Below are 16,021 nucleotides of genomic sequence, written 5' to 3' on the forward strand. Positions count from 1 at the left end.
GGGTCTCTAATTCAGCACAGACAAAAGATTTTATGAAGTTCTCAATATAAATACCCAGAATACTCTTGGCGCTGAAAATACCTTCCCAGAGCCTGTACAATAGTCAGTTTTAGAACATTAAATGTAATGAGTAGTTGAAATCTATTGTGGATGGGGACTAGAGTGAGTCACGTAGGCTCGAGTATAAAACCTGTATCAAAACTAGACATTATGTGAGTTTGACAAGAGCTAATGAGTGTGCTTGTATGTGATTTTGTTAAAACTTCATGTCAGCCTCTAATCGCCTTTTCACACATTAGCCAGCTTATCCTTACACTGTCCCTCGCGGGATATGTTACTACAATAACATGCTCTTATAACCTGCGGAGCAGCGAAAGCAAGAAATTCAGTGACTACAAATTCCACGGTTTAAAAAGCCACCGGTTGCTGCGTAGGTGTCCATGTGTGCACTGGAACTGAACAAGCATCTTTTTCAAGATTGTTTTCCTCTTGGAGCCCTCTAGGTCAGCTCTGCTCTAGGCGATGCGTGGTTTGAAGTTGGAGCAGCAATAATGCACCCGTACCCACCAGTTCTGAAGGACCACCATATGCTCAGTGCGTAGCTGGAGCTACGCCTGCAGTAGTTTCTTCCAGCTGGTGCTCTTAGGGATGAGGGTTTTCCTGACTGCCAGAGCTCTGGGAAGCCCAGGGATGCTGAGTGGGCAAGGGACATGGGGCTGTTGCTCTACCAATGTCATGTTCCAGGGTACTTTAAAACCTCATTAGGGAGTTTTTGGGGTGTTCAGAGGCACACCCAGCTTGCACAGAAGCCAGGTTTATTCTACTTTACCACAATTTGGGATTTACAGTCCAGCTTTTCCTGAAAGGCAGCTTTGGTGCTGGTTCCGGAAATACTCCGTTGTGCACACGGTTTGTTATAAAAGCCAGATGTATAATGGATATCCTGACAGTGCACAGATCGCTTTCCGGTTTGGGTAATCGAGGAACGGGGCTGGAACAGGATCATAAGCATTTCCTTTCTTGTTAGCACCAGGAACTTCTGAGGACTTATTTTGAATGATGTATGCCAATATAGGTAACAGTAATCAGATCAAGCTACAGAAGTGAAAATTTGGGTTAAATATTAGATAAAAAATTCCTGGTAATAAGATATACTGGATTGTAGAATAGCCTGTCTATGGAAAGAGTTCTGCATGCCATTTTAGAGCTCAATTAAAATATTTCTGTGTTGGCAGAGAGAAGGCCTACTCTTTTGATAATCTGATAGAGCATCTCTAATTCTTTCACCTTGGGTATATTAATACTACACATAATTAAAATCAGATCATGATAAATTAACTAATTTGCCCTTAGAGTGATCAAAGGCCCTTTTGCCCTCAGGGTTCATAGTAGCTGCTGTTCCCCCCCCTTCCCCGCCTCCGTTTTAATCATCACTCTGAAATGTTTATTGGAAAAAGAAAAATTTCCAGGAATTAGGCTCTGAAAGCCCCCAGCTCCTGGAGCTGGTGAGGTGTAAGGATGCCCTCTGCTGAGCATGTGCTCTGAGGTGCTGCGTTGGGAACAAAATTGTCCCCTGCTGGGTACAGAAAGGAGTTTCTCAAGCATCTGGATGTCAGGGCAAAGTTGACTCATTCTAACGTTCATCGTGAATTGAACCTGAAGCACAACCTGCAAGTATTTGATGAAGAGTGGAAATTAAAGATAACTTACTCATAGAAGTTGAAAAAAGAAAAAACCACAATAGCATCAACTTTCCAAAGAAAGGTGTAGTGCAAATCTGGAATCCAGTCACCTGAATGTGGTGAGAAAGATACTCAGTGGTGAAAGAAAACTGATGAGGAGAGGTTCTAAGTACATTAGCAGTAAAATATTTCACTACTTCTACTGAGAGCTTTTTAGGCCTTGTAATGATGTTCAAGAGGAACACAATAATAAGGCCATCTTAAAACAAGGCACACACGAGTAGATTATTCTACTTACATGTAATACTTTAAAAATGTATTTTTACTGTGTAGTTAAGTCTGCCAAAAAGCTTGTGGAACAGATCACGGAATGTCGAGAAATGTGTGTATCCATTAGCAGAAGTGAAGTCTTCAAGAGGAATACTATGTCGCTTGATTTGTTTCTGAAAAGATTTGGGAATTCAGACAAACCACGAACAGCGATGGAGAGCTAATCCTGTGCTGCCAGTTTAAATCGCATCAAAATTTCCTATTTCTTTCTTCTCAGTTAAGGCCAAGTCAGGAGTTCTTTTGATCTCAAATTGTTGAAGGAGGTTCAGCACCATCTTAACTCCCTCTACAGTCTCTTCCCTTTAGCACACAGAGTTTCAGAGAGCTGCTGACTTCAAACTCAGATTAACTCACTTCAAACTCAGATGTGTATGCTATGAAAAGCAGCAATATCTTGGTGAGGCTAATGGTGAGGTTTTTGTTGTTGAATTAACCATATAAATAATTCAGTGTGCCTGAGGAAATCTGGAAGACGACAAGCTCTGAAATATATATTAAAAAACAAAATACTGAATTCTAATTAAAATTCATGCTTATGGCAGAGTTTTCTCTTACAGAAGGTACATGTTTTCTAGCCCTTGTTTTAATCAACTGAGTCTAATGCAACTAAATGATTCTGTAAGTATTTACTTCACTTCATATGTAGTGGTACAATATGGCTGCAGAAATGGGCTGATAGGAACCTCATGAAGTGCAAGGTCCTGCACCTGGGGAGGAACAACCACAGGCACAAATGTATGCTGGGAAACACTTTTTTATCGTGGGGGTGACTGAGCACTGGAGGTGGTTGCCCAGAGAGGTTGTGGAGTCTCCATCCTTGGAGATACTCAGAAGCTGTCTGGGCATGGTCCTGGGCAATCGGCTTTTGGTAGCCTTGCTTGATCAGGGGTGTTGGATGGGATGACCTCCAGAGGTGCCTGCCAACCTCAGCCATTCTGTGATAATATGTCCAGATAGCAAATTAGGCAAACATGAACTAGAAACAAATATATTCTGACAGTAATCAATACTCTTTCATACATAGAGTCAGAGATTTTAGAGCAAAAAAGTAAATAATAGCAGCAATGCAACTATGAACGCAAACAGTATAATGGTGTATAAGCCTGTGACACCAAACAGCAGTGCTCAGGTTCTGGCTGCGTGTGCTGAACAGAGCTATACCTCCATTCTGCCATTGCAACAAGCTGGATCAACTAGTTGGCAAAAGCTAAAAACATCCTAACTCCCAAATCCTACCATCTGGGAATAAATTAGTACAGGGGAATATAGCCGTATATTATAAGTAATAATGTTCCAAACAAGTAAATCATGTATATTTATGTTACGGTATATGCCTGTCTTTTCTAAATATTCTTGTAAGCATCTGAAAGTGTGCGAGTCTGAATTCACATAACCACATCAAAACCTTCCTACATGAAAGGAATCATACGCAGGTTTCTCACTGGTATTGAACGGAGATGTTTCTAGCCTCCCAGGTCCTGAACTGGCAATTCAGAGCAGTTTGATTGCCTGCTTGATTGTTTGTAAGATAACGGTGAGATTGGCAGTGACAGGGTAATTTACTGAAGATTGCAATGTCAGACTATATCCAAGGGGGCTTGTGAGCATAAAGATGTGATTCGCATGACTGACAGGATGCTGAGAGATTGATATGCCAATTGAAAGTTCATGGTGTCATCAGAAGCGTTCGTTCACAGCAGCCCATAATCTGCCGTGTGATGAGGTCATTACAGACAGAACACACGCTCACCTCTGGTAACAGGTATCGCAGAAATATGGTGCAGCTTGAGCAGGTAAATGTAAATTTGTCAAAGGGAGTAATTTATATCCTGTGTTTTGCTTCTGTTATTTCTAATGTGTTGATAGGATTCTCTTGACTGGTGGTTGTCTGAATAAAAGAACTGAGTGGACTAAACAGTGGGCAGTTTTGAGTTCATAGTTGTAGAGGTGTCACAAACCGAGAAAGAATGCAGGATGCCGACAAAAAGTTCTCAGAGCTTAACAGGGAAACTGCCTCGAGTTATAGTCTGAAGCTTATGGTGTCCTTACAATGAAAGTGGGTGGAAAATGGACTGTAGCAAAAAAAGAAAATTCTTACCACCACATTGGAAAGGATTTCAAGATGAATGGAGCTCTTAATGTGAACAGGCGACTGACCTAAAGGCAATGTATATCTCTCACAACAAGGTAGTTTGTCTAACTTAAATTTCCTTAGAGGGCTGAATGAAACATTGTCAGCATACCTTGGCAAGTTTGGTTTTAAATCAGAAACAGTCGTTTCAGGCACATACAATCCATTGGAATTACATGGTTAATTGTAAAATAAGAAAGCTTTTTTTGTAGGTTTGGGTTGGTTTTTCTTTTGTTGTTGTTTTTCAGATTATCACTGTGTAGGGTAATGCTGGTCTGTTGGGCATTTGAAAATCCTGAAAATACAGGAGTCATGATCTTACTTTAAGGTACTTTTGTCAGCTAACCTGATGGAGCATTCTCTCTTGTGTATGATATTCAGTATGTGCCCAGACCATATTTGTACTCAAAAGTCAGATTAATATGCCTTGGGGAGCCTCTGAAAGTTTACAGACCTAAGTAGATTGCAAATTGAATGCCTGATTCTTGCCAGAGTAGATTAACAAATGTTTCTAAATTGTTAGAGATAATATTTTAAAGTAAATGGTTATTAATTTATAAATTGCAGTAGAACTCCATTGAGAGAACATATTTCAGTTAAATGATGATACCAAAGGAAAGGATGATGCTAGAAGTTGTTACTCTGTATGCTAAAAATAGTCAGTTGTGATATATCTAAGTATACACATCGGTCTCCCCATTGAGGATTCCATTTTAATTTCTGGTGTTTAAATTCTAATTTTTCTTAAAAATACTTCTTAAGAAATATTCTTGATGGACAACCTAATATGCGATATGATGACTGAACCTACCAGCTTTGTGACTGATCCCTCCTTATCCAAGCAGGCAAACAAGTTCTGATTCAGCTATTTATGGGAGGTGGAAGTTCCAGCAGCACTTTCCTATTAATTGCCAAAATGGGTACAATGTAATTTTTATTTTACTTAGGTAATGACAACTTACTCTGTCACCCCCATCTCCTTCCCTCGTGTCCCCAAATGGAACAAATGAAATTAAACAGCATAATTCCCAAGACTCTTATAGACCAGCAAGGAAATCTAAAAACTTTGTAAAACAAATGGAAAGATTTAGAGAAAAACACACAAAAAAAAAACCTCAACAAAAAATCCTGTACTCCTCCTGCTATTCCTTCTTCCTAGTTTCAACCCTTAACAGATTTCTTTGGGATTGATTCTCATCTAACACTGCTTTAAATTAATTGTAGCAGTAATGCTGTTTAACCAGCGTACTTGAGAAAGTCCCATCCTCATTGCATTATTGGTTCAATTACCAGTTTTATGGTGTAGAGATGTTATGAAGAGCAAGCATTAACATTTTTTCCCAGTGCCTTAAGATGCCCATTAGATATGATTGCTTGATAGCACTGTGCAGCCGGCTGTATCTTGATGATTGTTACCTTTCAGATGGCTTGGTTGACTGCCTAGACCCAGACTGCTGCCTCCAATCTACTTGTCAAAACAGCCTGCTGTGCCGGGGTTCACGTGATCCTCTTGACATCATACCACAGAGCCATTCTGGTTCACCAGCTGTGAAGTCATTCTATGATCGAATCAAGCTCTTAGTGGGGAAGGACAGCACTCATATCATCCCCGGAGAAAATCCCTTCAACAGCAGGTAGCAGCTATAAATATGACGCTGTATCTGTGCAGTTGCACGGTATGGGAATATTTGTCCCAGAGAATTTATTCATGTTTTAACATTAGATGCTACTTTCAGGTGCTTCGTGTGTTTGCACCTCAGGCATGATTCCCACTGAGGGCACTTTGTTGCAGCTTATGATGTGGCCTTTATTTTATAACTCGGACTTTTAGTAGCATTTTAACATGCTGGCAACACTAGAAGAAGGTTCCTGCCACTGAGTAGGAGCTTCTGAGATTTACATTTTACAAAGACTACAATCTAGAACAAGGGAAAAATGCGAACTAGTTTCCAGTTAGAAAGAGATCACATTTTATTTAGTGCAATTAACACATGGATTAACATTTTGAATTATTTTAAAGATACATTAACTTAGGGGAGTTTATTATTTATTCCTTATATAAAACTGTTTTATTTGCTGTTTTGCTTGTGTCATCAATGCATCTGACTAGATTTTCATTTTCTTTTTCTATGTCTGTTCTTCCTATGATTGTTAATTATATATTTATAATGAATCTAAAAGCCAGCATATCATTAATTGGTATTTGATGCCATTGTATGCTTACAAAAAGAGTGGTGTTCCTATTTATCAATATTATTTAAATGTGTCTCCATGGAAGATACTAAGAAATTGAAGAATATGTTAATTATGTTCATATTGCCAAAGTTAAAACTGAAGAAGGAACTTAATTTGAGATAATGCCCAAAAGATTGGACTTCATTACAGGGAACTGTTTTTTCAGACAGAATTTCATTATAGGCTTACTGGGTGATGTGTAGCAAATCACTAAATATTTGTGTGTAAAATTAGGATCATAATGTTTCTGGATACAGCAGGCAGGTTCCCATTGCATTCATCCCTGCGATGCTCAAATAGCACAATGGTTTCTATATTCTATCAGAAAAGCCCTGTTGGATCCTACTCTGTATAATATGGACTTTATTCTATTCTATAAAATGCTCTGTGCATACACACATGGGGTTGTTTAGAAAAATGGAAAAAATTGTTCTGTTTTCATCTAAATTGATTGTGATTTTTTTTTCTTCAGCTCTGTAAAAATAAAATGAGGGAATTCTTGCAATTTTCTGCAATATTGCATGAAAAGGAAAGCAAGACAAGAAAGAAGCTTACTAATTCATGAGGCTAAATAATTTGTCCAAAAAGGAATACAGGCTACAGCATAAAAAGCGTATAGTCCACAGGCTGTTTGGTACATGCTGCTCTATATATGTTACAGTCAGCAAAATTCCCTTGAGTGAAGAGGAGCAGTTTCCTGTTACGTATTGTATGCTAACCAGCACTTGAGCTGTTGCCTCATTAAGCCACCCAGAATGAAAATGGGTGTATTCCCTGTATCTCTATTCCACAATCATCTGATAATCATTAGTTGTCTTATTAATATGATCCAACACTTTATTCCTAGATCTTGAAGTATTTTGTAAAAGCAGGTGATTATCAGTTCCAATTTCTAGATGAGTGTAGTGATATGCAGACATTCTTTTGCCATCCAAGAATGTTAGAAATTATATTAGAAACAAGCTGTTTATGTATGGATATGGGTTGGAGTCTTTGAAACAGTCTAAGAATTAGAGCTCTAGACTAAGCGGGAGCTGAGCACTTCAATCCTGAGGCTCCTTTGAAAAAATCCCATTTGAAATTTTAGATTTTTTTTTTTAAATACGTTTTCTAGGCTTCCTGGTGGCAGAAGTCTTAGTTCTGTTTTATTTCTCTGAAGTACGTCGCATATTTTAACATGCCTTTGCAAATGGCATATTAATGACATTTTAAAATTGGCCTTAGCCTCTAAGTTGTGAAAGTATTTTTGAGAATTCTACAGCTCAGCTGTTATTTTAGGTACCGATTTCAGGCAAATCTAATATATAGTGTCAAATTGAAAGTCTTAAAACTAAGGGTTTTGACTTTTTAAAAGTGGCACAGGGTTAGACTCCATTTCACATATACAGAAGCTGCCATAGTCTCAAGAAGTAGCTGCCATGAAAGATAATGGCCTCTCTCTCTTCTTAGCTCAACCTCTCATTCTACTGGAAGAGAAGAAAACCTGGAACAAAACAGTGGTTATGATTTTTTCCAGTACTAGTATAAGCAAAGGAATTTATTTCCTACCTGCTAAAGCAATAAATAACAAAATGTATTGACTGCAAAATTACTTAGCTCTCGCTGATCATTTCTGTGCAGAAACAGGATGAAACGAAGTTTTCAGGAAAAAAAAATAACTATGTGTTTTCACATTTAACTTCCATGTTAAAAAAAAAATACTTAATATATCAGCTTAATTTGTCAGTTACACTTCTAAAAGATTACCAAAAAAACTGTTGTCCTATGTGTGACTGTTAGACAAGATATTACTTCTTATAAATCCAGATTTTAGCTACAAATTTTAATATCCATTAAGTCATGAAATTAAAGGTAGAAAAAAATTATTAGTTCTCTTCTGCTATGTGATTTCTTTCTAAATCTGCATTCTGCACTGTTCCCCTGTAGAAGCTTGAGTGACTATCTTCCTACAACTATTGCTCTGTGTGTGTGTAACATAACTTGGTCCAATGTATTCCCAAGTAGATTTTCTCAACAGGTATCAGTTTCTATTAAATTACATATTCTATTACAAAATGTTGATTTTGGAAGTTAAAATTTGACCTGGAGGGTCAAGAAATGGTTGAAAGTTCTAAAAGAAAAGTAACAGAAATGGCTCATTTTCATTAATTAGTTTCTTCTTTATGTAGTGTCAAAGAAAATATTACACCTTGTTTGGAATAAAAATATGAGGAAGTAGTTGTTAAATAGCCAGTATAATACAGTTAGAAATTTACATCACAGCACTTTGAACATTTCAGAGTTTAATAGAAAAGACCTGAAATCAGTTCCTGATATTACTAATGAAAGTAGATGTTCTCTGATATGGGGATGATGCAAGCATCGTAGCTGTCCCAGAACTCAACTGCATTTTGTCAGTTTTCCGCAAAACCCAGCTCAGTTTAATCCCATTGTCCTACAAGCCTGAGGCCAGAAATCTGTGGGGTCAGGATGCTGTGCCTGTTGGTGTGCCTGAAGCCTGCTGGGATTCAGGGGCAGCTCCACTCCTGCCAGCACAGAGTCAGTTCAGAAACGGGGCTTTTCATTTTCTGGCTCTCTGTAGCTACAGATGAGAGTTGGTGGCTCATGCTGGAAGCACTTAGTGCTGAAATGGAAATCTTCTCACCTAGGACTACAGCACAACGCAATTCTGTGATCCCTGAGACTATGGGTTGCAGCAGGATTTAACTCTCTCCCTGTTTCCCAGGATCACCTTCTCCTTTTTTCACGTTTCCAGTGTAGAAATGGATAGCCGTCTACAAGGAGCTTCTGCTTTTCCGTCTCCCTTTTACCGTGCAGCTTCCTCGACTCACCAATCTCCTCCTTTCCGGGTACAGGGAAGGTGGAAGGGAAAGGAGCCAGGGGCTGGAGACTCCTGTCCAGCTGGGTGAGAGGAGAGGAGAGGAGAGGGGCAAGAACAGACTGGCCATGCCAGAGAGCAGCCGAGCAGGGGGAAGTGGGGCTTGCTGCTTCCAGCGCTCCGGAGGCTGAGGATGCAGCCAGGCAGGCAGCAGCAATTTCTGCCCGCTGTGCACTTAGCAGCAGCAAAGCACTCTCAAAAGAAAAATTGACTGTGCCTCTTACAGGAATAACCAGCCATCATCTCCTTTAGGTTAAGCAAAGTTGCTTGACCTGTTGGCTAAGAAAACTCTTTATTTTGCCCGTGCGTAAAGCTGGCCTTAAAACCAAATCCTTTCTCCTGCTGACAAAGTGAAAAGCAAGGGTTACAAATCGGGACCAAATGCAGCGTACAAACATCAGTCACTCCCTAAGATGAAGGATTATGAACCTTAATTGGGAAAATTGGTTGTATAAAACAGAGGTATGGCATTGCACCATATTTTTGAAGTGTATTAGGCAGCCACAGACATGCTGTTGTAGCCAGGGTGGTTTTCGAGAAGTGCCCGATCATTGTTTCAGTGGGACTTCAGGGTCACACTCCTGGCTTGGCTGAATGTGAGGTAGCTTTCTACTCTGCAAAGCCTTGTCAGACAGTGAGACAAAGCCTCATTAGACAAGGAAGGCACTGACTCCCATTCTGTATTCACAGACCTCACTGCACAGATAAGCAATTTCTTGATTTAGATATATAGAGAGAGCTGGGCAATATTGTGGTATCTTCAGTATTCCAAAAAACTTTGGAGTAAATTGGATTTAGAGTAAATGAGGCACAAGTGTTCCACTACTCAGTTTATAAACAATGTAACTTTGCTTTTGTAACTAACTTTAATACCTTTAATTATCTTTCTTCTTCAGTCTTGTGTCCCTTGTAAGAGGCCAAGTGGTGACTACAGATGGAACTCCTCTAGTTGGGGTCAATGTGTCATTTGTCAAGTATCCAAAGTATGGCTATACCATCACTCGTCAGGATGGCACGTGAGTTTCCTTGCTTCACTGAGTACCTATTTCCTATCATTGCTGATTAACAGATGGTGTGATCTAAAGGAACCATGTGGTATCATGCATTGCATTCCTTCCAGGGCAAAGAGCTATGAAGTAAACACAAAAGTAATTTTTCACATGCCATTTTCAATACTAACTGCAAGTAAATATGAAAAGGCTGACTTTTGATAATAACATGTTAGACTCCTTTCAATTAAATTGCTCTGTATCTATGAAAACATTTGTAGACTACAGCAATATCTAGCTGAAACCAGAAATAGTTTGTTTTAAAATGCAAGGCAGGCTAACACTGCTAGGAAAAAAAAAAAGCAGTATCATTACAGAATAGTATATTTTGTTAAAAGTTCCCTTCTGCCTCTATTTCCTTTTGAAGATCCACTGTCTTTTGAGTTTCTTCAGGGTAGAATGTAATCAAAAGATTCTAATTGAATATATTTAGACAACTTCCTGCTGTGCAAAAAAGTGCTTTTTCCCCCTTGTATCAGTTGATTTGGAATGCAGACAAATTCAGACAAACAAAAATCAGTGTATTGTGGTTTATCTAGTTTACTGGCTGGTAACTAGAACAGTTTATCTGTGACACATGCATTGTAAACATTTGCCATTTTCTCTTGATCTTGCATGCAAACAATTGAATTGAAATAATTCACATGAGTCAACTGAACTATAGGGAGTATTTAATTTCCACATTTCCCAGAATATTATGCTGTTATAATAAAAGTATAATTTGTTGTTGATTTCAGTGGTTTAATACTACAGTAAATGCTGCACTGAACTATATTTAGATCTGAATAGATTATTGAAATCATTGAGTAATTTGTTACCAGCATTTACATGAAACAACTGATACCTGCTTCTGTTGTCAGAACAACTTAGAAGTATTTTACTTATTTAGGCCAGATTTCAAAACGCCTGTGCAGCTCCACATTATTGCTATGATTATGTAGGGGGCTGGGGGTAAATACCTCATCTCCCTGAGAAACAGTAGATCAGTTGTCCTGGGGACAGGAATTCTTATCTTGTAGAATACAAACAGCAAAACTTTTCATTACAATTCTCTTACTGCCATGTGTCCCATTCTGTGCTTGATGGACAGCATCTTTTAAGAAAGGGATAATTCAGTGTCCGGCCCAGTATGAACTTGGCTTCTCTGCTGATTCTATATATAAAGGTGACTTGTAATAATAAATGTGATGGGGTTTTTATTGGGTATTTTTTAATTATTTAATGCAGATTTTATAATATATAGGAACAAGGCTTGTCCGGATGACTTCAAATCATTGCTTGTCTTGGCTGGATTTCAGTTGTTTAGTTGCCAAGGTTCACATCCCATTACTGATCATTTGAAGCATGACACTTAAGATATACCTATTGCTGTAGGTATACCTATATACCTGTTTCATTAGCCAGGAATGCTATTACGGGAATTACTCAGTCTTGTCACTTCTAAAGCCCACATTTTTCTAGGTTTGACTTGGTTGCAAATGGTGGAGCATCCCTAACCTTGCACTTTGAACGGGCCCCGTTTATGAGTCAGGAAAGGACAGTATGGTTGCCGTGGAATAGCTTCTATGCCATGGACACGCTTGTGATGAAGACAGAAGAGAATTCCATTCCCAGCTGTGATCTAAGTGGCTTTGTCCGTCCTGATCCAGTCATCATTTCATCACCGCTTTCAACCTTCTTCAGTGATGCTCCTGGCCGGAATCCCATTGTACCAGAAACCCAGGTGAGAACAGTGTGAGTGAAAAGAATATAGAAATCAGTGGTCAGATGCTAGTGCTGACCTGAGCACTTACCACAGAGTCACCATTTGTCCCCTGGAATTGCTGTAGCAAATGCCTCTGTAGAATTGCATTCATTCTGACAGATACCAGGTTTTCTAATGAGGTCTGCAGGAGATATCCTAGGTTTATGTCACCCAGACACATTTATCTTTGACTACCTTGCACTTTCTAGTTATCATACAATATATCAAGTATATCTCTGTGTTTCAGTTGACAGCTTAGGTGTTGCAAGAGAATTTTGCAAAGGCTTGGTGTGTGCTGCCAACCGCAGGCTGTTTTCTTATATGTTATTTAGGACAAAGGAAAACTACTGGTGTTATTGTTTCACTACTTTATTCAGTTCATCTTTACTTTATACTAAGTGTTAGTGCAAGTTGCAGGTTCCTATGACTGTATTTCTTCTGTTTCCCTTGCATATAACTTGCAGTAAAACTAGTACTTGTTTGCACTTTTGCCAGCAGTGGGCTCTTAAAAAGCAGTGTACACAGACGCCAAATAATTATTTGTCCAGAAATGTTAGCTGAACTGCATCACTGCACTCATTTGAAGATAAGCATTCCCAGTAGCAGAAAGTCATAAATCCATAAGAATAATCAAGGAGATATTATTCTAAAAAAATAACAAAGCAGTAATGTAAAATGTTTGATCTTTTTTCCTATTCAGGTTCTTCATGAAGAAATTGAGATCCCTGGCTCTAGTATAAAGCTTAGCTACCTGAGTTCCCGTACTGCTGGATACAAATCCTTACTTAAGATCGCCATGACTCAGTCACTTGTGCCACTGAATCTAATCAAAGTTCATTTGATGGTAGCAGTAGAAGGGCATCTGTTTCAAAAATCATTTCAGGCGTCTCCCAACTTGGCGTATACATTTATCTGGGACAAAACAGATGCATATGGGCAGAAGGTTTATGGGTTGTCGGATGCTGTAGGTAAGTCAGCATATACAAGCTCCAAAACTTTCCAAATAACACCTGTAATTCTTAGTAAGAAAATTGCAAAGATTTCTTATGGAGAAGCAAATACGGACTAAACAGTTCTTGTCTTCCTGACACCATTTATCTTTGTATTATGTTTCTTTTGCACATTAAATATCACATTCAGAGGGTCTAAACTCCAACATCATGCCTGTGTGTCACAGTTTAAAGCTGGGCCAGCTATTAAACCTGTGGCAGATGCTCTCTGTTAACCCTCCCCACCCCACAAAGGGAAAGGGAAAAGGGAGAGAGACTTATGAGTTGGAAAGTTAAAACAGTTTTAATAAACTATAATAATGAAAAAGAGTATAATAATAATAATAGAAATAATCAAATATATACAAATATATATACAAAACCAAGATCGAGCTCCCCTGATGTCGGCCACGTCACCACCAGCACTGCAGGGCAGGCTCCGGGAAGGCCCAGGCTGGGCCCAGCGACGGTCGAGAGCTGGATTCAGGGATGCACAGATTGGGATCGGGGGCAGCAGGAAAACAGACAGAGTCCTCTTCGGACACCGGCCATAGCAGCAAGAGGGCAAGACCCTCGTGATCCCCCCGCTTTATACCGAGAATGACGTGTATGGAATGGAATACCATCGTTGGTCAATTTTGGGTCACCTGCCCTGTCTGCTCCTCCCTGCAGGTGCAACTGCCCTGTGGCTCTTCACTCGTAAGCAGTGAGGAATTTAGCAGTGACCTCGGTTTCTCTAGGAATAAGTACAGCAAGAGCCTTTCTGCATAACATCCCTACAGGTGCCTCAGCGATAACTACAAACTTCGAGCGTTATCAGTCCTGGAAGCAGACACTGTCTGCAAAACATGCAGTTAGTTTCAGAAAGTGCAGTTACTTAGAGGAGACTTAGCTGAAAGTAAAAATCACTGAAAGGAAAGTTGGCCTGGTTTAGGCCAAACCAGGACACTGTGTTTCCTGATTGGTAGCTGACTCAGAAGGTGTAGACCAGACAATGGGAAAAACTGGCCACAGGAACTTAGGTGAAACCTAGTCCATCACTATGTTTTTATTTTCTTTCAGTTAACAAATGAACCTCGTGCTGAACTGGCTGGCATTCTTCAGGGCATTTGGATTTTCACGCATGTTGTTGTTATAGCCTCTTGTGGTATAACGTGTTTGAAATGAAAATGGTGTTTTTCTAATGCTGTTCAGTCTCGTAGTTCTAGAGCTATTTTTAGTTCGCTTGGTTCTAGTGGGTGGGAAAAAGAGTGATCATCATAATATTTTTAAGTTTTCATTTTCATTTGAGTATGGAACAATTGTGATAGCACAACAGTGCTAAAAATGGGCATCAGAGCTGTGCCAGTGTGGAAACAAAAACTTATTTTTAAAATCTTATTTCTTTTCTATATTTTCTGAAATCTTCTTTACTATAGCTTTTCTTTCTTACATTATTGCATAGGATATTGCCTTCCTGACTAATGCTTACAGTGCATGTGTGCTTAAAAGCACACAAAGTTTTCACTGCTCTTTGGTATAAGGTATGTAAAATGAACACAATAATGCGGTGCACATCTGGCAAATTCAGGGTTTGATCTTGTCCTGTTATCTGATATTATATTTTTAAAATTATATTTCTTACTCTTCTCTCACCAAACCAGTCACTTCCCCTTGCCAGCTACTCAAAGAAAAGGGATCGGATCCCCGCAGAGTACATGTGAATGAAGTTTCAAATTTGTGTCTAGTCAAAGATTTCAATTTAATATTGTAGAATAAAAGAGAGGAATATAATCACTCCGTCTTCTTGAGGGGGCTAGGGAACTGGAATGATGAATGATTTGAATGTGCTCTGGACATTTAATTCACTGTTTGTTCAGCAAGTATATTCGATTTTATTTTATTTCAGTTTCTGTGGGTTTTGAATATGAGACTTGCCCCAGTCTCATTTTATGGGAGAAGAGGACAGCACTGCTGCAAGGATTTGAACTAGATCCTTCAAATTTAGGAGGATGGTCTTTGGATAAACATCATGTACTTAATGTTAAGAGTGGTGAGTTAGTTAATTCCATGTGTTTTCTATGCTATATGGAGTTTTGTCTGAACGCTTTTTATCTCCATTATATTTACACTTTAAAAAAATGCAGTATCTCCACTTTTTTTTGTTTCCTCTTTAGCTCAGTAAGGTATGGGACATGTTTCAGTTGTCAGAAAATTTTTGTAGAATTCCAACAAATTTTTTACTATTCTGCACAGCATCTTAAAGTCCAAATCTTTATCCTCTGTTCAGTTGTTCACTTATTCCTCTGTAATGTCTTCCTGTCTTCTTTGCCTGTTTTTCTGATATTAACCACACCCGTTCCTGGTTCCTTTTCTTTACCTTTTCCCCTCTAATCTGAGATGGGGCTTAGAGGACTGAGAGTCTCATTTGTCTTTTTCTTTTGTCACCTTTCTGTTTTTCCTCACTCCTCTTTGTCTTTACATATCCTAAGCTGAATGTTCCTGGTCTTCATATTTTACCAGAGGCTTTTAGGGAGTTGAAAGCTTAGCATATCTTTCATTTGATCCCTGTAAAGTGTTTTCTACAGCCTCCCTGCTGATCCCTGAATTTAGAAATTGCAAAGTATATTGTTGCTCAAGAAATCTAAAGTAGTGCTCAGAATAGGTGAGATCAGGCTATTTGAACACACTGTAAGTGCTGTGCAGTGGAGCAAACACTGTTGAGATAGCCATTTGGATAGTGCCTGATACTCACTGTTGTCACCAGTGGGGAGCCAGTTACATTAGGATCATACAGCTGCGTTTCCAAAAGAACATGAGGCTAAAAGTTTCCAGCCAGATTTCTGCAATCTTTGATACATTGAAAATGGTCCCTCTGTCAGAGAATACGCTCCTTTCTTGGAGCTGGGATCTGTTCTTTGAACCAATATTTTGAAAATAAATCCTATCTCAAAGGCATTTCTTGAAGCCTAATAAAGATGGTTACCACTAGCTTCCCTCTCGC

The 16,021-nt window shown here is 39.0% G+C and overlaps 1 protein-coding gene across 3 annotated transcripts in view; it reads left to right on the forward strand.

Annotated features, from left to right (window-relative positions):
* The window catches only part of TENM2 (teneurin transmembrane protein 2), a 523,470-nt gene that overhangs the window by 476,415 nt on the left and 31,034 nt on the right, over positions 1-16,021 (forward strand). For all 3 annotated transcript variants that reach the window (XM_068417288.1, XM_068417289.1, XM_068417290.1), the window contains 5 exons: positions 5,567-5,777; positions 10,153-10,272; positions 11,767-12,028; positions 12,750-13,017; positions 14,927-15,070. In XM_068417288.1, coding sequence (XP_068273389.1) covers positions 5,567-5,777; positions 10,153-10,272; positions 11,767-12,028; positions 12,750-13,017; positions 14,927-15,070 — 1,005 coding nt within the window. The remainder of the gene's footprint in view (positions 1-5,566; positions 5,778-10,152; positions 10,273-11,766; positions 12,029-12,749; positions 13,018-14,926; positions 15,071-16,021) is intronic.

Source organism: Nyctibius grandis, chromosome 22 (assembly GCF_013368605.1).
Source record: "Nyctibius grandis isolate bNycGra1 chromosome 22, bNycGra1.pri, whole genome shotgun sequence".
In the NCBI taxonomy this organism is placed as follows: Eukaryota; Metazoa; Chordata; class Aves; order Nyctibiiformes; family Nyctibiidae; genus Nyctibius; species Nyctibius grandis.